This window comes from Pongo pygmaeus, chromosome 12 (assembly GCF_028885625.2).
Source record: "Pongo pygmaeus isolate AG05252 chromosome 12, NHGRI_mPonPyg2-v2.0_pri, whole genome shotgun sequence".
NCBI classification, from domain to species: Eukaryota; Metazoa; Chordata; class Mammalia; order Primates; family Hominidae; genus Pongo; species Pongo pygmaeus.
In genome coordinates this window covers 90,938,743-90,966,042 of record NC_072385.2, presented here as the reverse complement: position 1 = coordinate 90,966,042, position 27,300 = coordinate 90,938,743, and the positions used below count along the sequence as shown (strand labels likewise).

Below are 27,300 nucleotides of genomic sequence, written 5' to 3'. Positions count from 1 at the left end.
AGGAGGGTGAAGGTCCCGATGTCTCTCAGGGCCAGTAGCCTTTTCAGCAAAGGCAGGTCTTTCTCTGCTCCCAGTGGAGTGTAGGAAGGCAGTGAGCCACTGGGCTGGGGATGAGGGAGACAGGCCTCAAGTGTTCTTTTCTAGAGGAAGCTTTCAGTCCATGCAGGGACCTGTTCTGTCTAGATCTGTCACTCTCAGGTACATGCCCTCATTGACTTCTCACGGAAGTCCCAGGAAACTGAGCCGTGCCCGCTGCAGGTTCCACATTCTTGTCTCTGCCCACTGGTGCCTCTGAGGCCTCCAGCATCCCTAGATGCCCATAGCAGGCTCAGGGGGCCCTCTGGAGTCTTTGAACAGGGCACCTGTGCATGACAGGGGAGGGAAGGGGCACAAGGCCAGACACCCCCACCAACACTGCTGAGCTCCTGGTGCAACTTCATGCCCCTCTCCAGGCTGATCATAGTCTTTAGGTATTAACAGTGGTTAGCTCTGGGTGGGGGGGTTTTGTGTATTTCTGGGTTTTCTATAGTTAGCACAGATGACTTCTGTTATTGGAAAAAAACTCAACAGATGCTAGTGTTTTAAAGTTATGTAAAAAGACAGACTGGGCAACATGGCGAAACCCCCATCTCTCCAAAAAAGAAAAAAAAATTAACAGGGTGTGGTGGTGCATGCCTGTAGTCCCAGCTACTCAGAAGGCTGAGGTGGGAGAATCACTTGAGCCAGGAGGGTCAATGCTGCAGTGAGCTCTGATCACACCACTGCACTCCAGCCTGGGTGACAGAGTGAGATCCTGTTTCAAAAAAAAAAAAAAGTAAAAAGAATAAATGAGAACAGAGAAGGAAGTGGAGAGATGACATCAGCTGTGCTCCCAGGACCAGGCATGGAGCATGCGTGGATCAAGTCACACACACAGTGAAGAATGCCCATCCACAAACAGGGATGCCCAATAACAGACCCTCCAACACGTCCATGGTCACCTCGTGCCCTGATGCCCCAGACACACCACATGGTCCTGGGGGGCACATGGGAAGGCCAGCAATGACAGCCTGCGGCAGACTCCCAGGTGTGCGTTCCTCAGGAAGCCTTTATTGAGGGCCTTCTTGGTGTGGAAGTGCCGCACTGAGTCTGCAGGGACAGAGGAATGGGCAGGAGCGGGGCTGGGGGTAGACCACCTGGCAAGACTGGCAAGGCAGTGGGCTGAGGCTGCCAGAGAAGATGGGGAGCTGCTGCCTGCCCAGGGGCGTGGCATCTGGGCTGAGAAGGGCAGGAGGGTGGGTGACAACAATGTCCAGGTCTGTGGGGGACACAGCGGCAGTACACAGAGAGGTAGTGGGGGCTGGGAGAGTTGTTTGGCAGGGATGGCACTCGAGGGTGCTTGGCACACCTGTGGCTGCTTCAGGCCATGGCTAGAGGGTCACCCCAGGGGCTTCTTGCAGGCAGGGTCCTGGGTCACAGACAGGGCCACAGAGCCTTGTGTTCGCTCCCAGGCATACCTGTGGACACACAGATGAGCAGGGGTCACACAGAGCTGGACCCTGAGGATCCCAGGGAAAGCCCTCCCCGCGTACTCACGAGGTCCCAGCTAGCACCAGGAGGCTGTCATCAGGGGCCAGGCTCAGGCGCTGTCCCCCCATTGTCACCACCGAGGAGCCCTCCTGGAGAAGAGGAGCAGGAGAATCAAATGGAGACTTTTGGGCCTCATCACCTGGGTGAATGTCTGAGTCTGCCTGGGCCCCAAGGCCCCAAGAGTGGGCCCCGTGTGGGAGCCCAGGGCCCAGGAGCGGGCTGATGCCCGCTCTGGCAGGGGGTTCTGCAACCCTGTCCCTGGGCCCCACTTGCCAGCTGCCACAGCCACACGTCCACATTCTGTCTCAGGCCTTTGCTGCTGCCTTGCCCATAGGCGATCACCTGGTGGGAGGTGAAACAGAAACTTCTGGTGCTTCTTGCCCCATATGGGAGATGGTCTTGAACCTGGCCCCCAGACACCAGGCCTGCTTGGAGCAGGGTTGGGGCCCATAAAACAGCCCCATCACCATGTGCTGAGCAGAGACCAGGACTTGGAGTGGAGGGCTGCCTGGGCTGCAGGCCTCCCTGTGCCCGCCGCTGCAACAGGTATTTGGGATCACACATGCCTGCCTTTCACATGCAGTGCACCCGTGGTCCCTCTGATGTGTGCTTATGTGAAGGCATGCTCACCAGGGCACACGAGGGACGCATTTACATCAGCTTCCCAGAGGGTGCCACCTCCCTTTCTCCGAGAGAGGTTATGAGTTTGGCCTCAGGAGGAGGAGGGGACAAGGAGGATGAGGCTGAGGGCTCTCTGACATGCACCAGCCTGGAAGCACACAGCTACTATGCAGGGCCATGCTCCTGATGCCTTGGAGAGGGTGCATATTCATTAATGTAAACTGAAGCAGGTAAGAGCAGGGTATCGCAGAGGTGGGGTGCAGGGCTGAGTGGTACTGCTGTGACATGTGCGCATGTTCTCACAGCCCTGTGTAAGCTCAGGACGTCCCTGGTACCCAAGAGCAGCAGGCCAGGCCTCTACGGGAAGCCTGTGGCCATGAGCACCCCTGCACAGATTGACTCATTCAAAGCCCACGGGACGTGCCAGTGGCAAGCCGTAAAGCACAGGTGACCACAGGTCTCCCTGCACCACTCTTGCCCTCCCAGCCTCGTCCCCACACATGGTACAGAAACACCACTCTGGCCTGTCACTCCCCTGCTTCAATACTTTGGTGGAGGGCTGTTGTCTTTAGGACAAGTCCTCCCACCTTGCCTAGCCTAGCAGACCTACCAGGACCTGGGCCCTGCCTGCTGCTCCACAGTCCACCAGTCACACCTGTACCCCCACCCCCCAGCCCTGCCTCTGGCCAACTTCAGCTGCTCCCAGTGCCAGGCTGTTTCAAGCCTGAAACAGCTCATGCTCATGCTTCTCCCTCACCTAGAATGCTCTCTCCACCTCCCTTTCTTTCTTTTACAGACTCCTACACTAGCTTTAAAATGCAATGTGCACATCACCTCCTCCAGGAAGCCTTCCCTGACTTCCCTTTCAGCCTGGGTTCCTCCTTTATCCTTCTATAGCTTCCCATAGCTTTTCTATCTGATACTTTATCACATGATTGTGGCAATTGTTGATTAACTTGTCCATCTCTTTAACAAACTATACATTCTTTAAGGTAGCAACTCTATCCTACTCTCTCACTAAAGCCTGAAACATAACAGGCATTTAATAAATGTGGAATGAAAGAAAGTCAGCCTTGTTTGAATCCCTCTCTCCACCCAACCCTCATTCCCAAACAACTCTCTCCCTTTTGGCTTCCAAGGCTGTGACTGGCTGAAGGCTCAGGAATTCCTAGCGAGGGGAAAACTGCAGACCCTCAGGAAGCTGCCAGTGAGTGGGGGAACCTCCAACTCTGAAAGTGAATTCAGATCTTAAAATTGCTTGGGACCATGTAGCCTCCACAGACTTCACTCAGAGCAAAGCCATCGCCCTCTGCGTCAGGGAGGGAGCACAAAGGCCTATGCTCATGTCTACAACCTCTGAAATGGGGTGTGTGTGTGTGTGTGTGTGTGTTTGTGTGAGTGTATGTGCGAAAGAGAGAGAGAGAGGCAGTGAGAGACAGACTGGTTCCCATTTTCCAGGGCTGCTGGGAGGATGCCTCGGATGCCCCAGGACTGCATTACCTGGGTCTCATAGGTGTCCCCAAACAGGCTGAGTGGTGTGCCTGCCTGCAGCTCCCTGCGGTGGCTGTCCAGCCAGGCATCCAGGGACATGGGCTCCATGATGGATCGTGTGCTCAGAGGGAATGGTGGCTCCTTGAGCAGCTGGTCTGCACCCACAGCATGACTATAGTCGGTGTCCTCAGGACCCAGCCCACCCAGCCCCAGTAGGCCCAGTTCCCAGGGGCCCCAGGTCTCAATTGCCAGAACAGGCTCTGGATCCAGCTCAATGATCAAGCAGCCATGTGGGGGCGGGGGGGGGGGGGGCGCGGTACCATTGGCTGCCATCTTCTCAGTATCTTGAGGACTGGGCAGAGTATTCAAAAAGAGACTCCCCAGTCCCCTGGACCAAAACCCATCCTATTTTGGAAGGGGAGGGAGGGAAGGAGAAGGGCAGTTTCCAGCGGCCTCACCAGGGATGGGCTTTCCTGTTCTGTACTGCTCAGAGCTGAAGAACCTGCAGGGACGAACAGGGAGGAGCAGGAGTGGTGAGCACTCCCATTGGAGTGGCCAGCGACACACACATACACCACACTCACAGTCAGGTGCAGGTGCCCACACACACTCATGGGGCTCTCACACAGCTGTGTGTCTGCCATCCTTTCCCTCCCAGCGGGGCTGCTGCTCCCTCCTCCCCCCAGCCTGGCAGTGGGCTCTCTGGGCCAGGATCCCCACCCTGGGAGGGGAGACTTCCTCCCAGGCCATCAGGTGCTGATGCAGAGCCCCAGGAAAGCAAGAGGCAGGGGCTGGGCTGGGGGCTCACTCCTGGATGATGGGGGCCAACTGCGTGCTGAGGTCCTTGCAGTAGAACCACTTCTCAAACAGAACGTCCATGGTGTCGCCCACATAGTACCTGCCAGAGCAGAGGACAGGCAACCCTGCTGTCCCCATCTGGGTGGCTTCAGGGCAGCCCCACTCAGGCCTGGCTCTGCTTGTGGAAGTCCCTGCAGAGCCCTGCTGTCTGCTCCACCCCTGTTACACACCCTAGTGGTCACTGGTCACTTAACACCTTGCTCTTCAGAAGCACACGTGCGCCCCCTGAGAGGGCTGCTATCCCCAGAATTCACACGGCTCTCTCCGGTTCCCAAAACTAGACCCAAACTAGTTCCCAAAACTAGACAAAGCAGATAGAACTCTGAGACTCACAGAAGCTGAGCAATTTGGCAAGGATTACACAGCCTGTAAGTGGCGGAAGCAGGCCAGTCTCAAGACAATCTTAGAAACTTAGAGAGCATCTAATCGCAGTTCTTTTGTTTTTCCCAAAGAGGAAGCTGAGGCTGAGCCTGAAACCAGGGCTAGTGGCTGGACGCTCTGCTGGCCTGCAGTGCTCTAGGCCTGAGTGCACGGACACTTAAGAAACCAACATGGCCGGGCGCAGTGGCTCACGCCTGTAATCCCAGCACTTTGAAAGGCTGAGATGGGTAGATCACTTGAGGTCAGGAGTTCAAGACCAGCCTGGCCAACATGGTGGAACCCTGTCTCTACTAAAAAAAAAATAATAATAAATAAATACAAAAAATAGCCAGGCATAACAAAAGATAGAAAAAAAAAAAAAAAGCCAGGCATGGTGGCAGGGGCCTGTAATCCCAGCTACTTGGGAGGCCGAGGCAGGAGAATTGCTTGAACCAGGAAGCAGAGGTTGCAGTGAGCCGAGATTGCACCGCCGCATTCCGGCCTGGGTGACAGAACAAGACTGTGTCTCAAAAGTAAATAAATAAATTAAAAAAAGAAAAAAAAGAAGCCAACACGCAGAAGATGTCCCCCAGTTTAGGGGTTCTTCTCCTTTCAGGGTCATGATTGCCTTTGAGAGTTGGAGCAAAGCTTTGGACCTCTTTTCTGGGGTAAAGCTGATGTACATGTACATATAGCCTTCCGTAGACCCCTAAAGCCCACCCCAGCCCCCAGCCTGGCTCAGTGAGCTCCTCCCCCGGCCTGAGGAGCACCTGGCAGGCTGGGATGGGCCCCAGGCCCCTGTGTGTGCTGCACATGGTGGGTGCCAGGAACGCCTGGTAACTGAATGTCTAATGCCCAAGCCCAGCTCCTGGGCCCAGGCCAGCTCTGTCTGCTCTTAAAAGAGATGTGGTCCTGCTGATGGGACATGCTTTACAGACACACAGTGCATCCACCCACCTGGCAGCCTAAATCCTATCCTGGGATGGAGCTGGCCACCGGAAAGCTTCATAACTGGATGGCAGTGCCCTCCGGGAACTGCCTTTGGAGTGGCATTTTAATGTTGAGTCCCTGGCTTTTATTAAAGGTCAAAAGCAGCCAGATGAAATGTGTTATTGAATTTGCTGTAAAATGATATTGAGGACACCATCCTCTCCATCAGACTCCCTATATTAAAGTCCCTTGTGACAAATTTTTTCTGGAAGATAAGACCACGTGTCTGTCTCTACAACAGACTGTTACACAGTAAATGATTATGCAGCCATTGTGTTTTTTGAAAAGATTTAATAGCGTAAGAAATACTCGGCTGAATGTGGTGGCTCACACCTGTAATCCCAGCACTTTGGGAGGCCGAGGTGGGTGGATCACCTGAGGTTGGCAGTTCGAGACCAGCCTGACCAACATGGTGAAACCTCGTCTCTACTAAAAATACAAAAATTAGCCAGACATGGTGGTGCATGTCTGTAATCCCAGCTACTCAGGAGGCTGAGGCAGGAGAATAGCTTGAACCCGGGAGGCGGAGGTTGCAGTGAGCCGAGATTGTACCACTGTACTCCAGCCTGGGTGACAGAGCAAGACTCCGTCTCAAAAAAAAAAGAAGAAATACTCATGAGTTTCTTTTAAGTAAAAAAAGATATAGGTATGCATAGAAATAAGACAAGATGGAAGTTTAGGCTTCATTAGGTTTCATTGGTGACATGACAATTTTTTTTTGTTTTCCCTTTTTTATTATTTTGTTTTCTTGAGATATAATTCACATACCATCAAATTTATCCTTTTAGTAACAAGTAATTTTAATTTTGTTCACTTTGCATTCCTGTACTTTTCCAGATTTTGAGAATGAATGTGTATGACTTTGATAATCAGAAAAACAACAAGTATTTAAAAAATGCCTATTATAACAAAAGATGTGGGCCAAAGTATCCTGATCCTGGTGACCTGATGGGAAACTTGAATTTTTTTTAGTTAAAAAATACAACAAACAATGATCATGCCACTGCATTCCAGTGTGGGTGATAGATAGAGTGAGCCCCTGTATCAAAAAAAAAAAAAAAGAAACAAACCCAGCCAAACAAAACACTTTGAGCTTTTGGAAAATTTATTTCCCTGAGCAATAGGTTGCTTCCTTCTTTCAGAGGAAAAGAATTGGGTGACTGATCAGAACCAAATGAGAACCCAGGCCATGGAATCAGAATGCCGACAGCGGGGCCTATGTTCTTCCCCTCTTTGGTGTTGACTCCCACTCCTCTCTATACTGTCCTGGCCCTAACTCCATATTTCTCTATGATGCCAGATCTAGCAAGTAACACTTTAGCAACTTTAACTTCTTTGTAATGATAACAGCACCTCCCCCATAGGATCGTTGGGAAGATTCAATGAATAAATACATGCAAAGGCCTTAGCCAGGCATCTGGCACATAGCAAGTGCCATCCAGATGTCAGTGTGTGTTGTGGAATGAGCTGGGGTAGAGAAACAAGCCGAAGGAGGCACTGACCGTGACTCTAAATTCTGCGGGGGAAGCAGCAGTTCTGGCTGCACTGGGGGAGGTGGGTGTGGCTTTGGAACCCCTCTGGCCCGCTTTCCACATCCCACCCCTCCCAGAAGACCTTGTGAAAGGAAAATATCTTGGGCCCCTGAAATCACTAAACTAAAGGGAAATGTCAAGCTGAGAACTGCTTAGGGCTCAAGGCAAACCTGCCCCCTATTCTTTTTTTTTTTTTTGAGACGGAGTCTCATTCTGTTGCCCAGGCTGGAGTGCACTGGTGCGATCTTGGCTCACTGCAAGCTCTGTCTCCTGGGTTCATGCCCTTCTCCTTCCCCAGCCTCCCGAGTAGCTGGGAATACAGGCGCCCGCCACCACTCCCGGCTTCGTAGTTTTAGTGGAGTCGGGGTTTCACCGTGTTAGCCAGGATGGTCTCTCTCGATCTCCTGACCTCGTGATCCACCCCCCTCGGCCTCCCTAAGTGCTGGGATCACAAGCGTGCGCCGCCGCGCCCGGCTACCTGCCCCGCATTCTATTCAAAGTGCCCCTCTGCTCACTGAGATAAATGCATATCTGATTGCCTCCTCTGGAGAGACTAATTGGAAACTCAAAAGAATGCAACCATTTGTCTCTTCTCTACCTATGACCTAGAAGCCCCCTCCCTGCTTTGAGTCATCCTGCTTTTGCTTTGAGTTGTCCTGCCTTTCCAGACCAAACCAATGTTCATCTTACATATGTTAATCGATGTCTCTTGTCCCCCTAAAATGTATAAAACCAAGCTGTGCTCTGACTCTCTTGGGCACATGTCAACAGGACCTCCTGAGGCTGTGTCACGAGCGTGCGTCCTCAACCTTGGCAAAATAAACTTGCTAAATTAACTGAGACCTATCTCAAATTTTTGGAGTTGACATTTTGATAACCACAGAGGGATCCTGAGTGGAGGTGCCCCTGACCTTAGACAAATCTCCTAAGGGTGCTTGGTACCGGCGTGAGCTAACTTTATGGCTCAAACCAATAGGACAATTTGCTGAGGTCTGGGAGCACCCCCTCTAGAGAATCCCTGATCTCCCCAAATTTGGTCGAGATCTAAAGTTTATTTTGCTGTACAACTCCCTTTTTTTTCTGGAGTTTTACTTGTTTCCAACAAGGAAGGCAAGTTTTCCTGCTTCCATGACAATGGAAGGCAGGTAACTCCTTTATGGAATTTGAGCTTGCTTTCAGTAGGGAAAAGGAGGTTTTTTTCCTGCTTCTAGGATGCTAGAGAGCTGTCTTGAGCCTGAGACCCATCCCTAGGTAAGTAGCTGAATTGGAGGTTTGTTTTGGCTAAAGTTAACAATCAGCCGCTCTTAATTTCTCCTTCCCATTAGAGCGCTCAGTGATCATAGAAGCTGTGTGATTGTTTGTTTTGCTTCACTGTTTGTTGTTGTTGCTGTTTGTTTCTGTTTTGTTGTTGTTTCAGTCTTTTTCCCATTGGGTTTGATCAGCTCTACCTGACTTGATAAAATCCTAAAGAAGTTCCAAATTATAGGAAACTAGGCCTCTGGAGTGGCTAAATTCCCCGTCCCTCCCTACCAACACACACACGAAAAGGGCCGGGCACAGTGGCTCACACCTGTAATCCCAGCACTTTGGGAGGCCACGGTGGGCAGATCATGAAGTCAGGAGTTCCAGACCAGCCTGACCAACATGGTGAAACCCCATCTCTACTAAAAATATAAAAATTAGCTGGGCGCAGTGGCGCGCACCTGTAATCCCAGCTATTCAGGAGGCTGAGGCAGAATTGCTTGAACCTGGGAGGCAGAGGCTGCAGTGAGCTGAGATTGCACCACTACACTTCAGCCTGGGTGACAGAGCAAGACTCGGTCATGGAAAAAAAAAAAAAAAAAAAAAGGTGGTCTGGTGGGGGGAGAAAAAAGGCCAGCAAAATGAGAAAAAAAAAAAGATGAAAGATTTTTTATTTTGACTGCTAAGGGGCTTGATTTACATAACAAGGCCACCTTTTGCTAGCCAGGCAAAACTGAAAGAGCAATGGCTGTACTTCTGAAACAGCAGCATTTTTTTCCAGCTGAAATACGGTAATGAGATTTAAAAACATTTTTTTAAAGGAGCTCAATGGTTAAAAGTCAGCTTAATTAAAAGCTAACATCCAAGGGGTGTGTGTGTGTATTTAACCTTCATGCTTTTGTTTTTGTTTTTCTCCTAGGACCTTGTTTTTTTTTTTTTTGAGCAAAAGTTTGTTTCTTCTCAGTTGATTGAACTCTGTTTTCTTCATTTACTTCTGCTGTCTCTCCTTTCTCCTGCACCCTCTGCTGCATGAGGGACCTAAAATAGTTTATAGTAGCCTGGGGTTTCTTAAAGAAAATGAAGAAGACATTAGACTCCTTTTGGGGGAGAAATCTGTTTTTCCTTATGGAACCCCAAGAATATAAAAAGATAAATTGGTCTCAGCTGTTAAACTGCTTACTTTTATATTGTGTTATCTGTTTTTTTTTTTTTTTTTTTTTTTTTACTAAAATAGTTATTGTAACTGAGGTTACCTGACTCTTGAGTTTTTAAGGAAGAGTGTGGTTTTATCGCTTCTGGGCCTTTGGCTAAGATCAAGTGTGGAAGAGTGTGGTTTAGATACTTAGAAATGTCTTTGTTTAAAAAAAACTTTTTTTTAAGTGCACTTTAAAAGCATCACGTGGTCTAAGCTCATAATAATTCTCCCTTTTTGGAGACCCAGGATTCAGTGTGGGGTTTTCCCAGAGCTCAGAGATCTAGTTAAAAGATAGGTGGTCCCTATCTAAATAAAATTGGTATCCTTATACAATCCTATGATAGATTTCTGTAATTTTATGTTTGACTTGGCATCCATCTTTTTTTTTTTTTTTTGAGACAGAGTTTCACTCTTGTTGCCCAGGTTGGAATGCAATGGTATGATCTCGACTCACTACAACCTCTGCCTCCCGGGTTCAAGTGATTCTCCTGCTCAGCTTCCCTAGTATCTGGGATTACAGGTATGTGCCACCACGCTTGGCTAATTTTGCATTTTTAGTAGAGATGGGGTTTCTCCATGTTGGTCAGGCTGGTCTCAAACTCCCGACCTCAGATGATCCGCCTGCCTCTGCCTCCCAAAGTGCTGGGATTACAGGCATGAGCCACCACGCCCATCCAGCATCCATCTTTAATCTCCCTCTAGCACCATCAGACTTCTCTCTGTACCTTATGATGGAAATTTTGCTCTTTGATTTTTCACCTGAGTTGTTTCCTTTTTTTTTTTTTGAGATGGAGTCTCACTCTGTCACTCAGGCTGGAGTGCAGTGGCGTGATCTTGGCTCACAGCAACTTCCGCCTCTTGGGTTCAAGCAATTCTCTGCCTCAGCCTCCTGAATAGCTGGGATTGCAGGTGCCTGCCACTACGCCTGGCTAATTTTTTTGTATTTTTAGTAGAGACGGGGTTTCACTATCTTGGCCAGGTTGCTATTGAACCCCTGACCTCATGATCCGCCTACCTCCGCCTCCCAAAGTGCTGTGATTACAGGCGTGAGCCACTGTGTCCAGTGAGTTGTTTCCTTGAGTATGCAACTTTAAGACTATTTAGCTGACAACTGCCTGTGGTTGTAAAACAGGTTATCAACAATCTGAAAGTCTGGCTGGGCATGGTGGCTCACACCTGTAATCCCAGCACTTTGGGAGGCCGAGGTGAGTCGATCACCTGAGATCAGGAGTTTGAGACCAGCCTGGCCAACATGGTGAAATCCTGTCTTTACTAAAAATACAAAAAATTAGCTGGGTGTGGTTGTGGGCGCCTGCAATCCCAGCTACTTGGGAGGCTGAGGCAGGAGAATCGCTTGACCCTGAGAGGCAGAAGTCACAGTGAGCCAAGATTGTGCCACTGCACTCCAGCTCGGGTGACAGAGCAAGACTCTTATCACAAAAAAAAAAAAGAAAGAAAAGAAAAAAAAGATTCTGAAAATCTAAGATAGGAAAAAAAAAGTTGTTATGAATCTATAAGATGCACTTCTATTAGCATGCCTAAGACGTCTATCTATGTGTTGTGTACACAATGTTTCACCGCTGAAAATATAAAAAGGGGCTCTAATTAACTAAACTAAGTTCCTCTCAAAGTTAGTTCAGCCTATACCCAGATATGAACAAGGAGAGCTTGGAGGTTAGAAGCAAGATGGAATCAGTTAGGTCAAATCATTTTCACTGTCTCAGTTATAATTTTGCAATGGTGGTTCCATAACTTTAAATAATGACAATCACAGTTTTTAGAAATAATCTAAGTAAATGATTAAAATAATTACGTAAATGCAATAGGATAAATACTTGTGGACAAACTTGTCATAATTTGGAATCTAAAGTTAAATTAAATAATAGATATTTCATTATTTGGGTACTTTCCAATAAAAATATATTTGTAGGAAAACATTCTTTCTAAAAAAAAGGTGTGTCCTTTTAAAAAAAGTGAACCATTTTATCTAATTTAAGGCTTATTTAAAGGTCATGTATAAAACAAGGTAAATGGAACCAGGAAATAAAAGAGATGTAAAGAAAGTTATAAAAACAAAGAGGTTTTTTGTGGTAAGAAAGCTTAAAGAGAAATGATTTCATATGAGAAAGACTCTTGTATGGTAAATTTAGTTGTAGAGTTAAATGACTGGTTGTTGAAGAAGGAGGGATGTTCAGGACAAACCAGAAAGTCCAAGCATAGCATGAATGGTCTGTGTAAGTCACAATAAGAGGATTTATTTTAAAAAACCCAAAAACTTTTATATGATCAAGTTGTCACATTATTATTAAGTTTTGGGTTGCTTAGGAAAAAAACTGAGATTAAATTTTTTCAAAAGTTAAGGTTATTACATCTGTGTATCTCTCTGTATGTGCTTTTAATGTCCTTGTGACATTGAGTTACAGGGCTTTGACTCCTGGTTCTAAAAAGGACACCAGGTCCTGCTAATTTTTTTTTTTTGACATGGAGTCTTGCACTGTTGCCTGGGCTAGAGTACAGTGGCATGATCTTGGCTCACTGCAACCATCCACCTCCCGGGTTCAAACAATTCTTCTGCCTCAGCCTCCTGAGTAGCTGGGATTACAGGTGCCTGTCACCACGCCCAGCTAATTTTTTGTATTTTTAGTAGAGATGGCGTTTCACCATGTTGGCCAGGCTGGTCTCAAACTCTGACCTCATGATTTGCCCACCTCGGCCTCCCAAAGTGCTGGGATTACAGGCGTGAGTCACTGTGCCCGACCAAGTCCTGCTAAACTTTAAACACTGACAGCAATTAAAGCCCCATCTTCAGGCCCAGTAGAAGATGCCAATCAAAATAAACTGCATTCCTGAAACACAGGGACAGAAATTAAAGCTCCTTAAGGCCCAGGGACTATCATGTAAGAGGTGGGCATGGGAGATTGTAAGGACCAATTTTGAGAGATAAAATAAGTTCAGTTTCTTGCTGGGTGTGGTGGTGGCTCACGCCTGTAATTCCAGCACTTTGGGAGGCTGGGGTGGGTGGATCATGTGAGGTCAGGAGTTCGAGACCAGCTTGACCAACATGGTGAAAACTTGTCTGTACTAAAAATACAAAATTAGCCAGGCATGGTGGCGCATGTCTGTAATCCCAGCTACTTGGGAGGCTGAGGCAGGAGAATCACTTGGACCCAGGAGGTGGAGGTTGCAGTGAGCCGAAATCATGCCATTGCACTCCAGCCTGGGCAACAAGAGCAAAATTCCATCTCAAATAAATAAATAAATAAGTTCAGTTTCTCTATAAATTAGTCATTAATCTCAAAGGTACACTGATGCAAGACCAGCACATGGGCCCCTGTGTCAGATTAAAAAGGTTTTATTGAAGCATTAACTGACTCCTAAATAAAGGTTTGAAAGGTTTATGGAAATTATATCTTATGGTCAAGATATAATTTTGAAAACTGTAGGTAATTGGGTTCATGCTATTTTTTTTTTGAGACAGAGTCTCACTGGCACCCAGGCTGGAGTGCAGTGGCGCTATCTTGGCTCACTGCAACCTCCACCTCCCGGGTTCAAACAGTTCTCCTGCCTCAGCCTCCTGAGTAGCTGGGATTACAGGTGCACACCACCACGCCCAGCTAATTTTTGTATTTTTGGTAGAAATGGGGTTTCACCATGTTGGTCAGGCTGGTCTCGAACTCTTGACCTCGTGATCCCCCCACCTCAGCCTCCCAAAGTGCTGGGATTACAGGTGTGAGCCACCGCGCCCAGCTTCATGCTATTTTTATTAGAGCTCATTGTCTGGAACATTAAGTCTCTTCTCAAAGAATGAAGGTTTTCACCTTTTTTGAAATCCTTGAGTTATTACTTTGGTTAAATGAATGATCCTATATTGTGATATCAAGAGTTTTAAATCTTTGATATTTGACAACCTTTCCAAAATCAAATGATAAATTATGTCTTTTTCTGACCTAATTAATCTGTTAAGATATTGGGTTCCCTAAAGTCCCAAAATGACATAGTTTGGCTTATTTGGTATAAAAATTATACAGGAAGCATTGCCAAATATGAAATGGTGTTTGGTTTTCTTTAGGCTGTATTTGTATAAATATATTATTGGTATGTATTCCAAAATTATGGGAAACTCCTATAATCCTGATAAAACTTAGTGTACATCATCAGTAATAATCATAATTATATTAAATTATTGTGTGCCACAGAGGTAACAAATTTTCTTGCCAACTGTGTCTTTGACTATGGCTGCCTTAAAACTTTTTGTCATTCACAGAAAATTGTCCTCTTTTGCTTCTCTTTAGGAGGTGGCTTTATAATCAGCTCTAGAACACAGGTGTTCTTTTTTTTTTTTTTTTTAAGTTGGAGTCTCACTCTGTCGCCAGGCTGGAGTGCAGTGGTGCAATCTCGGCTCACTGCAACCTCTGCCTCCCAGGTTCAAGTGATTCTCCTGCCTCAGCCTCCTGAGTAGCTCAGAGTACAGGCACGCACCACCATGCCCAGCTAATTTTTGTACTTTTAGTAGAGATGGGGTTTCAACATGTTGGCCAGGATGGTCTCGATCTCTTGACCTCGTGATCCGCCCACCTCGGCTTCCCAAAGTGCTGGGATTACAGGCGTGAGCCAGCGCCCGGCGAACACAGGTGTTCTTAAATGCAGGTTTCTGATAACTTTAGAGATTGTGACATTAGAATAGAGAAGAAAAACTTTCAGGACTCTCATGGAGAGCTGAAATGTTCATGAGCATCAGGCAGAACAGGAGTAAACTATGTAAACTGAACTCATAGAAGACTAAAGTAATCTTTTTTACTTTTGCTTTAAATGTTGCTGATCCTTTGTTTTATTTTGTTTTTTCAGAGTCAAGGAAACTTTTTTGTGTGTGCTATTGACAGCTTTTAACAATTTAATACTCCCGGCCGGGTGCGGTGGCTCATGCCTATAATCCCAGCACTTTGAGAGGCCGAGGAGGGTGGATTATGAGGTCAGGAGATCGAGACCATCCTGGCTAATACGGTGAAACCCTGTCTCTACTAAAAATACAAAAAAAAAAAAAAAAGTTAGCTGGGCATGGTGGCGGGCACCTGTAGTCCCAGCTACTCAGGAGGCTGAGGCAGGAGAATGGTGTGAACCCAGGAGGCGGAGGTTGCAGTGAGCTGAGATTGTGCCACTGCACTCCAGCCTGGGTGACAGAGCAAGACTCTGTCTCAAAAAAAAAAAAAAAAAAAAAATTTAGTATACTCCCATGAACAAAATTTGGAACATATTTTTTTCTCTCTATCTGATTTCTCCAGAATTTGGAAGCTATTTGTGAGTATTCTTAACTTATGGCAATACAGTTAGGTGCATAAGTGCAATAAGAATCTGTTTTCATTCTGCAACAGGACACAATTGGAGAAACTGGTTATTTTATCAAGGATTTGACTGGAATGGTGTGCTTTCCTTTAAGGAATGAAGCTTGGTTTATGGAGCCAATAAAAACCCTTTAGGGAAACTGGCCTCGTACCTTCCCTGTATAGGGTTCCTGACCTCTGGTAAGTAAAGGCCCTGTCTCTGACAGGCTCAAAAGCCTCAAGTTTACCTTGGAACCTCAAGAAGATCACCCAACTCATAGGTATTTAATAGCACATATCCATGGCTAGGCTTGGCTTTAAAAAAAGGTCTTATCTGAGATTCCTTCTACGGAACAAAGTTCCATCAAAGCCAATTTAAAAGCCTATGTAAAAAATAATTATTCTTGGCCAGGTGTGGTGGCTCATGCCTGTAATCCTAGCACTTTGGGAGGCTGAGGCAGATGGGTCACTTGAGGTCAGGAGTTCGAGACTAGCCTGGCCAACGTGGTGAAACCCAATCTCTACTAAAAATACAAAAAATTAGCCGGGTGTGGTGGCGGGTGCCTGTAATCCCAGCTACTCAGGAGGCTAAGGCAGGAGAATCACTTGAACCCAGGGGGCGGAGGTTGCAGTGAGCCAAGATCATGCCATTGCACTCCGGCCTGGGCAACAGGAGGGAAACTTTGTCTCAAAAAAAAAAAAAAATTATTCTTGCTGCATTGTATACAAATAATTAGGCCAAGTATAATAAAGCAAATCAGTCTTACCATGATTTGTCTTTAGTAAAAATGGGAAACTGGAGAGAGAAAAATTATGTTTTGAAAACTGTAGTATACCTGATGTTAGATTCTAGTCTTGCCTAATGTTTTTCAATTTTTATTATTTTTCTCTGATTTGGACTGAATTCTAATTTTTCTTGACTACAAGTCTTCAAAATAATGTTTTCAATTTTTTTACTTCTTTTTTGGTTTGTTTTTCCTAACTTGGAGTCACTGAAAGCTGAGCTGTGCTTTCTTAAAGCCCTGAAAACTGAAGCCTGACAACTTAAACTTCAGAAGAAAATGTCAGCAACCAATTTACATACCTAAGCCACTTTCATACTTGCCTACTGATGTGTGAACTTCAGAGTAATGTGGCCTATATCGATTTTCCAGGATTGCTCTTCTGTTGGTTGTTGTTTTTCTCCCTTCCTCCCCATATTTTCTCTTTGTAAGACATGAGACTTCACAACCTTCTAAAACTGAACTTCCCTAATAACTTGGGATCTACTCGTCTAGGAATAAACCATCCTAGCCATGAGACATCAGACAAAACCTGGGACCAGAGACTCAATTTCTTCTAAAATGCTTTCTCCAAAAGATTTTAAAAAGAAAAGGGGGAAATGTGAAAGGAAAATATCTTGGGCCCCCAAAATCACTAGGCTAAAGGGAAAAGTCAAGGTAGGAACTGCTTAGGGCAAACCTGCCCCCCATTGGATGCAAAGTTACCCCTCTGCTCACTGACATAAATGCATATCTGATTGCCTCCTTTGGAGAGGCTAATCAGAAACTCAAAAGAATGTAACCATTTGTCTCTTATCTACCTGTGACCTGGAAGCCCCCTTCCCACTTTGAGTCTTCCCACCTTTGCTTGGAGTTGTCTCACCTTTCCATACAGAACCAATGTTTATCTTACATATATTGATTGGTGTCTCATGTCTCCCTAAAATGTATAAAGCCAAGCTGTGCTCTGACCACTTTGGGCACATGTCATCAGGACCTCCTGAGGCTGTGTCATGGGCACACGTCCTCAACCTTGGTAAAATAAACTTTTAAATTAACTGAGACCTGTCTTGAATTTTCAAGGTTCACAACCTCACGCAGAAAGCACAGATTCTGATTCCAGCCAAAGGTCATCAGACTGAGTGAGCTTCCAGGGGGTCACAGAGAACAGAATGCACCCCACTCTACCCCTCCACCATCAGCCAACAAAGACAGGATCTCCACTGCCTCTGCTGCGAAGCCCTCCTGCCCACTCAGTGGCCAGGACATGCTTTCTTGAGTCTATCTAGGATCCCTTCAGCTGCAGTTTGGAGCTGTGCTCCTCTGCTGTTTGCCCTTTCTCTGCCCCAGCCCTCCAGACAGAATTTACCTGAGCCCATCTAGCTCGGTCTCCAGCCGCCTTCGCTCAACCACCAGCCCCACGGTATTGGCAAACCTCTGTGGTGAGTGGGGCACCCTGGCAGGCAGGAGGAATATCTGCAGTGGTAGAGATAAGGTGCACAGTGAGGCTGCTATCCCTCATGGAGACCTTAGCGCCCCCAACATCCTGGGCATCCCCAGCTGACCCCCGGGCAGCAAAGGGGTACTGCTTGTCTACCCTGGGCCCTCTTCTCTGCCCAGCCTCTACACCAGGGAACCAGAGGGAATGTTGGACTGTGCTGAGGATGGGTCAGCCTGGAAGAGGAAGGATGGGGAAGGGGCAGGTTGGCAGGGGAAGGTGTGGGAGAGCAGGAAAAGGTAGGGAGGACAAGACCTCAGCCAGGGCCAGGATGAGTGGACAGGGCGGATTCCAGCTGTGGCCGCCTTTCTCTTCCCCACCCTGCTGGGATCCGGCCTCACCTCTCCCTGCCGAATGACCACATCCCGGTGTTTCCCTTGCTCCAGGACTCGGAGAACCATGTCTCCCTCCAGCTGGTAAAATACCTGTGGGACAGGAGAGAGGCTTGGACCCTCCCCACTTTCTCTTCCAGGTCCTTGGCCACTGCCCAGGCCCTGAATTCTGACTGGGAAACCTGAGAAACTTTCTGAAGGCCTCGGAGTTGATGGGCAGCTCCGTCACGTCTGTCCTGAGGCCTGTCTCCCCGGTGCATGCCATGGAGTGCCAGGGACACATGGGATTATGTCTTAGACACGCAAATGATGACCAGAGTACCCAGGATGCAACAGTGATTGCCTGGCTGGTGGGCAGGAGCTGGATGAAATGCTCACTGGGGAACTGAATGACCCAGCAGTCAGGTAGGGGACCCCACCCATTTACTGTGTGCCAGGGGCTGTGCCAGGCACTTTTCCGCCAGAAACCTTCACAGCAACCTCTAAAGGTATCATTAACCCCAATCAGCAGAAAACAAAGAAAGAAAACCAAGGCTCAGAGGGTAAAACAGCTGGCCTAAGGTCACATAGCTGGTTACTTACTCTCCAGCTGGAGCAGCAGCTTGGACCCAAGGCCGTATGTGGCTCTGGAGCCACTGGCCAGAGTGACACCTTGGCAAGGGGTGGGGCTGTGGAGGTTGCTGGCAGCCTGGGATGGGTTAGGGGCTGTGGGGGATGGGAGCACATGCCTCTTATGCTCTCCTGGGGGTGGGGGGGGTGGGGCGGAGGGGCTCCTACTGCATTTTTCCGATTCCATCCTAAGTCCCTAATTTACTGAGATCACCCCATGGAATTGGGAGGAAGAGGAGGAGGCAGACCGGTTTTCTCTCCACCAGTCACTCATTGCCTGGGTGTTAAAAGCCCCAGCCAAATATTTGAAGGAATGTTATCAACAGCATCTACTAAGAGAAACCAAGCTGACCTCAAGGGACCTAGAGAGATGTGGCTCTGCAGTCTGCCACTAGGCACAAATAGTCACCCCCCTTCTGAAGGGCAACTCGGCCATGGGCGTGAAGTGTCTTGGCAGTTCACACCCCGGGGGGGACTGTGGGGTTTCTTGGGATGCAGGGCCCTTAGTGCTAAAACTGAGAAAGTTCTAGGTGAATCCAGATAGCTGGTCACCACACAACCTTGACCTCAGTAATTCTACCTCAGGAATGAGACCTCAGCTCATCAGAGACATACCTGCCTAGTGGTGTACATTCAAGGCTGTTTTTAATGCAGTGCATAGTTAAAAGCCCTCCGCTCTGCCAGGGTGCTATGTGCCCTTGGTCAATTCAGTTAGCCTTTCTGTACCTTGGTTTCCTCATCTACATAATGACAGTTATCTACTCAAAATGTAGCTGTGAAGATGCCAGGGATGCTTTACACATATGTGCTCAGCGCATAGTAAGCCCTCAATAAGCCTCTAGCTATTAGTATTGATGATCGTAAGAAGGACAAAAGTAATGCTAATATAATTATAGGACAAATGTAAATATTTGATGGTAGATTCAAAATATGGAACATTATGCAGCCATTAAAAACTACGTTTTTGAATAGCTGTTAATAAAATGGGAAAATGGAAAATGCTAAAGTTACGTTAAAGATTCAAAGCAATACCCAGCAGGGCTTTAGTTTGTAGCAATACAAATATAACAGAGGCAGCCTGTTCACAGCGGCCCTCTGCGTGGTGGGATTATGAATGAGGTAAGGATTTTTCTTTCTATATTTCTCATATTTTCTACAAGGAACAATGTTTACTTTCCTTATTAAAAACAACCCATAGGCCGGATGTGCAGGCTTATGCCCGTAATCCTAGCACTTTGGGAGATGGGAGGATCACTTGAGGCCAGGAGTGGAGACCATTCTGGGCAACATAGTGAGACCCCATCTCTACAAAAACTAGAAAAAATTAGCTGAGTATGGTGATGTGTGCCTGTAGTCCTAACTATTTGGGAGCCTGAGGCGGGAGGATCACTTGAGCCCCAGAAGTTGAGGCTGCAGTGAGCTATGATTGCACCACTGTACTCCAGCCTGGGTGACAGAGACCCCATCTCTAAAAAACAAAAACAAACACAAACATGAACAAACAAAAACCCCATAAACATTATTTAATACAAATAATAAGAAACCTACCAGGTTCTCTTATAGGGAGCATTTCAGTATGCTCTCCTCCCCCAACTCTCCAAGCTGGGAGGAAGCCTGTGTGTGTGTGAGTGTGTGTGTGTGTGTGTGTGTGTGTGTGTGTGTGTGTCTAGGGACCTTTCACAGTGGGGGAGGGGAGGAGGGACAAAGGAAAAGTTGGGAGAGGGGAGTCTGGAGTGACCCTCTGGGCCAGATTTAAACCCTTACCGGGCAGGCTATATGATATTTTCTCTATTTTCTCGCTCTTGTCCCCTGCTCAGAGGCCTTCCCTGTGATGAGGGGCAGGCCTGGCCTGGAGCAGAGGTACAGATCACTGAACAGCAGAAAATCCTGAACAGCTGTGGGCAATCCTAAAGGAATTATGCTCAGTTTGGAAGTAAATGATGTTTGGGAGCCTGGGGCTGGCTAGAAGATTAACTGTACTGGCTCAGGCAGATAATGAATAGAATCTGGCTTTCTGACCTGGAAAGGCCTTTCGGGCAGGCCAGGCGGAAAGGGCGGGAGGTGTAGAGGAACAATGCTTATCAAGCACCAACTCTGCACCAGGCTCTGTGCACATACTCTATGTACATTGAATTCTTCCACCAGACAGGGGCTGTTGTCCCCATGTACTTATGGAAACAGGCTTGGAGAGGTGACATGATGTACCCTGTCCAAGATCCCGGGGTTAATAAGCGGCAGAGAATTCCCCCAATGCAAGTTCATCTGCCTCTGGCCCCCCTGCACCTGCACGATCCAAGAAAGGAGTGAGGTAGGTGGAGTATAGGTGGTAGGTGGCGCTGGGGAGTGGGGAGCCGGGCCAGGGAGCTGGAGGTACCCTGACCGCTATTGCAGAGGCAGAGCTCAGTGAGGAGGAAAGTGTGGTTTGGTAAGAGGTGTGATTTGAACCCAGGTCTGAGCAACTCCCCTTTTCTCACTATTCAGGAGGAGCCTGGACCCTGAGTTACGCCACTTCCACAGCACAGCCTGGAGTCTCCCCAGGCTCCAGCTGGGTGAGGATAGGCAGGGACAGAGAGGAGGCCGACCCTAAGCCCTGAGGCTGCCCAAGTGCTGCACCACCCTGCCACCAAAACCTCAGCAGGGTGGGACCAAGCCCTGTCACAAGCCCACCTCCAGCCAGATTCCTCCCAGACACCTGGGCATCCCTCCAGAGTGAGGACACCTGCGCTGGCCAGCCCTCCTTATCACTCAATCACTCAGCTTCCATCTGAGTCAGGACATGGGCTGCTGGCCAGGCCCCTCAGGGGACACTCAGGCACCTGAGCTTGCAGAAACCATGGGATGGGGCATGGGGCAGAGGCAGCAGGGGGTGAGAAGGGAAGCAAAGACAGAGGGAGACAGGAGAGGCGGGTGCTGAGACCAGGGCCAACAGAGAAGGCAGAAGCCTCTGGAAGACTCCGCAGCCAGCTGTGCCTCCCATGCCATAGCCGCGCCATGTCTACCCACCTCCTCAGTATAGTTTTAGATTTTCCTATTGACTTTTTCCAGCAAGGAAACGGTCTCCAGTGAGGTGTGTTTGTGAGAAGGTGGTGGCCAGGAGAGGTGCAGGGCCCCTGGAGCGTGAGAGGTGAGGGTTTGGCTGGTTCTGCTGGCCCAGGGCCCGTGGTTTCTCCACACAGCCTTGGGTGTCCCAGTGCACACATGAGGTGCTCAGCAAATATTTGTTGAACAAGTGATTCTCCCATGCTCACCACAGTCCCTGGCTGCGGCCCGGATGCCCTCAGTGGGGACAGAGGCTGTTGATCAAGCTGGACTCTGGATCTTGAACCCCCAGAATGAGGCTCCCTGAGAGGATGGGGAGCCCTTCTACTGATCCTTTTCCACCAGAGGAGATTCTGTGTCTCTCCTTAAGGGGACACGCCTTTCTCTTTAAATTTTGCTTTTGTTTATTTATTTTGGGGTAGGTAGTAGAGAAGCACAGTCCAAACTTCAAGGTGCAAAAGGTGATTCAAGGCAAATTCCCCCTCCCACCTGCCCCAGCCACAAGCCACGAATGGGTTTTGCAGCCTCTAGTTAAGGAAGGGCCACCCTGCCCCAACTCCTCCTTCAGCTCCAGGCACCCCCTACCATGCCTACCCCTCAGCCACTAGCTCCTCCTCCCTCAGCCCCTCGAGCTCCCTCTGCCACCCACTCAGCCCAGCCCTCACCCACGGTGTTTCTGCACTTTGCTCCTGTCTGCGGGGGAGGATCTCATTTTGGAGACCAGTTGAATCTGTCAAGTTTGTGGGGAGGGGACCAGGACATCCCCCCGCACATGGCCAACCCCTATATCCAGGGGGAGGATGCCCCACGGCTAAAACCTCTCTCACCCGCAGGGCGTGGGCTGTTTCCTGGGGCTCCCCCAGCAGAGGTGCTAGCTCTGGAGGCGTCACTGCCTGACCACCAGCTTGGAGGCAGCAGTCGTGCCCTATGATTTCAGCTGTGCCCACTCCATTCATCAGCCACATGTCCACCCCTCTCCAGTCCATCATCTCTGGGCCTCGAGTGGGAAGTGCCCCCTCCCCCCAGGGCCAGGCTCCTTGCCCGCAGGCCTAGATCCAGGGAGACCAGTCAAACCTACCTCTTCACCCTCTTCGATGTGATAGTCCTTCCTGGTGTTGGGGCCTCCGACAAACATGACTTTGAGCTGCTCCTGGTGCCTGCAACGCGCAAAGTGGGGGAGATGTTCTAAACCATCTCCTAGGAGTGAAAAGAGCAGGGGTCCTGTGGGGGCCAGGAGGGAGCCTGAGGGCCCCTGGGAGAGGAGCAGGGCTGTTTTGGCCTCACCGTCCCTGTCCCCCAACTCTCATCCCCAGTTCATGGCTGCGTGCATCTAAGTGTCTATGTGTCTGGGATTGTGTCTGTGTGTCTGTCTGTCCCTGTTTGTGTGTCCCCCCACATCGTCTGACCCAACAAGGGGAATGACGTGGTGGTGAATCTATGGCTTCATCAACCAGGCTCACAGGATCAAGATCTCGAATTACAGGAGAGTAGCAAATTGGAGGCCCCTTCCCAGGATGGGGCAGTGTAGGGGCAAAATGACCTTGAACTGCCACTCACCCATGCTGTCTGACTATAGGACCCTGCACTCTCCCCTGGCTGGAGGCATGGCTCAGTGGATGCAGGAGACCGTGACATCTAGCAGGGGCCTCAGGCGGTATCAAGTCAGTGTGGCATGTGTTTACAAGCACAGGCCCTGGGGCATGTTACTAACCTTATCTGTAAAGTAGAAGAACAGTTCTTACCTCACAGAATTTAAACAGAATACATGAATTAATGTTTGGAAGCTCTCAGAATGGTGCCTAGCATATAGTAAGCACTATTTAAGTATTTGATAAAATAAATAAACCCGGCCAGGCATGGTGGCTCATGCCTGTAATCCCAGCACTTTGAGAGGCAGAGGCGGATGTATTGCTTGAGGCCACTAGCCTGGCCAACGTGGTGAAACCCTGTCTCTACTAAAAATACAAAAATTAGCCAGGCCTGATGGTGGGCACCTGTAAACCCAGCTAGCTGGGAGGCTGAGGCACAAGAATCGCTTGAACCTGAGAGGTGAGGTTGCAGTGAGCTGAGATTGCGCTACTGCACTCCAGCCTGGGTAACAAGGGGAGACTCTGTCTTAAATAAATAAATAAATAAACTCAATATAACCCTCTCATTTTACAGCCGATTTAGCCAGCCAAGAGACGGTCACAAAGCCAGGGAATGACTGAACCTGAGCCAGGTCCCAGGCTCCTTGACTCCTATGCTGGCGCTGGGTCTGTGGGGCATCTAGTCAGCTGTTTGGAACAAAAGGGTGCCCAAACTCCTCAGTCTTTCTGCTGTTGGTGTGGTGTTACCTTTTTATGGGAAAAATACCTCAGCACCTCCTGAGAACAGCCCGCCCCATCCCCACAGCAGGGTCCCCTTTCAGGGTGCAGACACTGGGGGTGAATAAGCAGCAGAATGTGTCTGGATGGGGCTTCAGGGTGTTCTCAGGTGGCCCTGCTACAGAGGGCAGGGGCGAGGGCTTTCCTCTGGGAAGGGGAGGCGCTGGGTCTGGGACCATTTGTACACACAGGGCACAGCAGCCTAGAGGCTGCCTGCATGGATGATGATGGTGTGGATGGCAGGGGAGGGGCTATGGGGGAGGTCTGAGCCCCCAAACTAGACTGGCAGGTCCTTTCTGAGTGTCCTGTCCTGTGGGCTGCTTTCCAGCCCAGCTGGGAGGCATGGAGACAAGATGGAAGAGCCAGTCTCTTTCCTTTTCCTTCCCTTTTGGGAGGCTGGGCCCAATAAGCCAGAAACACACGTGTCGACCTGATGTTTGGAAAGGTGGATGAGGTCGCAGGGCAGGAGGAGGCTGTCATGAACAGTCCATGCTTAAAGAACTTAAAGCTACATAGAGCTTCAAGGAGGGGAGGGAAGCTGCGAGGAACTTGACTGGGGAAGGGTGTGCACGGGAGAGCTGGGTGCAGAGGCTCTGAGATTAGAAGCACTGGGGGTGAGCTTGGGGAATGATGTTGAGAAGGCTGTACCAGGAGGGTGGACCAGCCGTGGAGTCTGGTCTTGGCCTAAGGGGTGCCTGGGAACCTGGAAAGTTTATTTATTTATTTATTTTTTGAGATAGAGTCTTGCTTGCCACCCAGGCTGGAATGCAGTGGCACTACTTCAGCTCACTGCAACCTCTACCTCCCGGGTTCAAGCAATTCTCCTGCCTCTGCCTCCTGAGTAGCTGGGACTACAGGCGTGTGCCACCACGCCCAGGTAATTTTTGTATTTTTAGTAGAGATGGGGTTTCACCATGTTGGCCAGTCTGGTCTTGGTCTTGAACTCCTGACTCCAAATGATCCACCCGCCTCAGCCTCCCAAAGTGCTAGGATTAACAGGCGTGAGCCACTGTGCCCGGCTTGAAAGTTGTTTTTTAAAATCAACCTCACTGAGATGTAATTTAGGTACATACAGACAATTCTTAAACAACTCCACTCAAGAACTCTTTCAACCCCCACCAGTCAGAATGCATAAACCAGACCTGCCCCTCGTCTGCCCAGAACTCTTCAGCAGCTTCTCACCTTGCTTGGGGGTATTATGGGCTGAATAGTAACCCCTCCTGTAAAATTTATATGTTGAAGTCCTAACACCCAGTACTGCAGAATGTGACCTTATTTGGAAATAGGGTCCTTGAGATGTAGTTAGGTTAGGATGAGGTCATCCTGGAATAGGGTGAGCCCCTGATCCAATATGTCTGGTGTTCTTTTAAAAGAGGGAAATTTGGACACAGACACACACACAAGGAGACTGCCTTGTGAAGACGAAGGTGGAGGTGGGCATGGTACAGCAGAAGCAAGAATACCAATGATGCCAGCAAACCACCGAATGCTAGGGAGAGGCCCGGGCAGATGGACGCGAGACCTCAGGGGGAGCGATGGGAGGACTGAGAAGGAGTGACCGCAGATGGGGATGAAGTGGTGGAAGGAGGCAAAGATGATGCTACATCTTTGATTGGGGGTGGGCAATAACAGTGGTAGAAGAGATCTTTGGGGAGATATTGACTGTTGGCCATGTGGTATTGCATGGTGACCAAGAGTGAGCGTGGACTCTGGAGTCAAACTGCTCCATGGGTTGAGTCTGGAGCCTATCCCACAGGCGCTCCGTGACACTAGAAAAGTTAGTGTCATATGAAAATCCCCCCTCACGGCGCTACTGTGAGAATGAGATGAGATGATGTAAAAACACTTGGCATAGTCCTGGGCCTGCTGTTTGCTTTAAGGTGCCACCCTACTGACCATGTCCTGTGGACACAGCAAAAATGGGGAATGTAAAGCTTGATCTAGCCGGCATGTGAAGCCCGGCCATGGAACTGGGAGGATGAGGGAGGTGACCGTACCACAGGGGAGGGCCTGAGAGGTCTGCCTGAGAAAGATGGCAGCTGGATGGCCAACCCTGTTGGGTGCTGCAGGCAGAGGCTACTGGCAGAGGTGGCCTAGGGGGGGTCTGGTGTGGTGTGTGTGTGTGTGTGTGTGTTCGTGCACACCTGCATAGAGGGGCCCTGGAAAAAGCAAGATATCAAGATCTTCCCAGAGGAGCGGATTCTCTACCTTCCCGTTTGCCTGTGGCCTCTGGGACAAGGTTGGGGTGTAGGATTTGGCTGCCCCAGGCCTACATTCTAGTGCACTTCTGCCTTGAAAACCACCCTCCCCACACTTTTGGGTTTTCCCAAAATGCACAGTGTCACTTGGGGTTGGAGAATTGTTTCTCAGCCCTGGAAGGAAGGGTGCACCCTGTCATCTCATCTCCTACAGCCTCAGAACCAGCTCGGCCTTCTTCAGAAGTCAAAGCCACAGCCACAGAAAGAGGAACAGACCGATGTGGTGGAACCGGAACTGCCTGTCTCCATCTTCCCCCAAGAACCAAGAGATTGAAGCGGCCCTTCTGCAGGCTTCTGGGTCCATTTTGGGAGCTGGAAGGTGAGGGCGCAGATGGAGGAGAGGGAGGAGGCGAGGGCAAGGGGAGGCCATGGGGGTGCTGGACTCACATGAGCTTGTTGCAGACCGGGGGCTGGAAGGAGCCCCGGTTCTCCTCCACCCAGGCCCTCACTCCCACGCGGCGCTCCATGACTGTTCCGGGCGCCTCCTCGCAGCGCCGTCCTCCCGCCGTCGGAGGCCCGCGGCTCCGCCCAGCCGCCTTTTTAACCAGAATCCCAAGCTCACGAGGCGGAGCAAACCCCCGCGACCCCGTGGTGGGGGCTTGGGGCCCGCGGACTTTGGCCCCTGGTGGACTTTGGTCTGAGCCCGCCGCCTTCCGCGCCACCCCAGGCCCTGGCGAGCGCGGCGGCCGCAGCACTGGGGAACGGCGTCCCGCGCCCCCTGCTTCTCCGCGGGGCAGGGGCTCGGTCCCCGCCACCGTCCCTGGGGCGCCCCACACACTGGCGCCTGCGGTGGGGCCTGCTCCCGGCGGAGGACAAAGAATCCAGACCCTTCCTGGGCGCTTGTCCCCAGACGTTCCTTCCCTCTACGCCCCGAGGGGAACCCCAGGGAAGGTCCCCAGAAATACTGCAGTGGGGAGATCGCGGGTTGGAAGTCTCAGCGCCTGAGAACACGGTGCTGGCGCTGGGCTCAAGATTTGGCTTTCCCATCTGGAAAAGGGGAATGACTGCCCGGCCACTCAGGACTGCGGCGCTCACCCAGCGGGAAGTCGCACGGCGGTCCCCGCAGGTCCCGATTCAAGGTGAGCCCCAGACCTGCTGCGTGCGGCCGGCAGACTCCGCCGCGGGCTCGGCGAGGGGAGAGGTGCAGGCGCCGAGCTGCGGAGCCCGGGCTCAGGGCAGGACCGCAAGCCCTCCCCACCTGAGGCCCAGCCGAGCGGCCGCTGTCCGCGCAGTGTCGCAGTGGACCCCGAGCCCCGTGCTG

General features: G+C 49.7%; 1 protein-coding gene across 7 annotated transcripts; it reads right to left on the bottom strand.

The window, feature by feature from the left end:
• Positions 1 to 1,069: 1,069 nt before the first annotated feature.
• HAAO (3-hydroxyanthranilate 3,4-dioxygenase) lies at positions 1,070 to 27,296 on the bottom strand. 7 transcript variants are annotated; one of them, XM_063648776.1, is made up of 11 exons: positions 27,075 to 27,296; positions 26,427 to 26,575; positions 22,494 to 22,572; positions 17,777 to 17,860; positions 17,307 to 17,413; positions 4,490 to 4,579; positions 4,140 to 4,183; positions 3,691 to 3,836; positions 1,843 to 1,911; positions 1,576 to 1,658; positions 1,070 to 1,496 (listed from the first exon to the last, which is right to left on the bottom strand). In XM_063648776.1, the coding sequence occupies exons 2-11, from the start codon at positions 26,504 to 26,506 to the stop codon at positions 1,418 to 1,420; spliced, it is 861 nt and encodes a 286-aa protein (XP_063504846.1). In that variant the 5' UTR covers positions 26,507 to 26,575; positions 27,075 to 27,296; the 3' UTR covers positions 1,070 to 1,417. The 7 variants fall into 7 exon arrangements, with proteins under 7 accessions (XP_063504846.1, XP_054331160.1, XP_054331157.1 ...); XM_054475185.2 differs by lacking the exon at positions 27,075 to 27,296 and adding an exon at positions 22,973 to 23,131 and having other exon boundaries at positions 26,427 to 26,548; XM_054475182.2 differs by lacking the exon at positions 27,075 to 27,296 and having other exon boundaries at positions 26,427 to 26,587.
• Between the last annotated feature and the right edge of the window lie 4 nt (positions 27,297 to 27,300).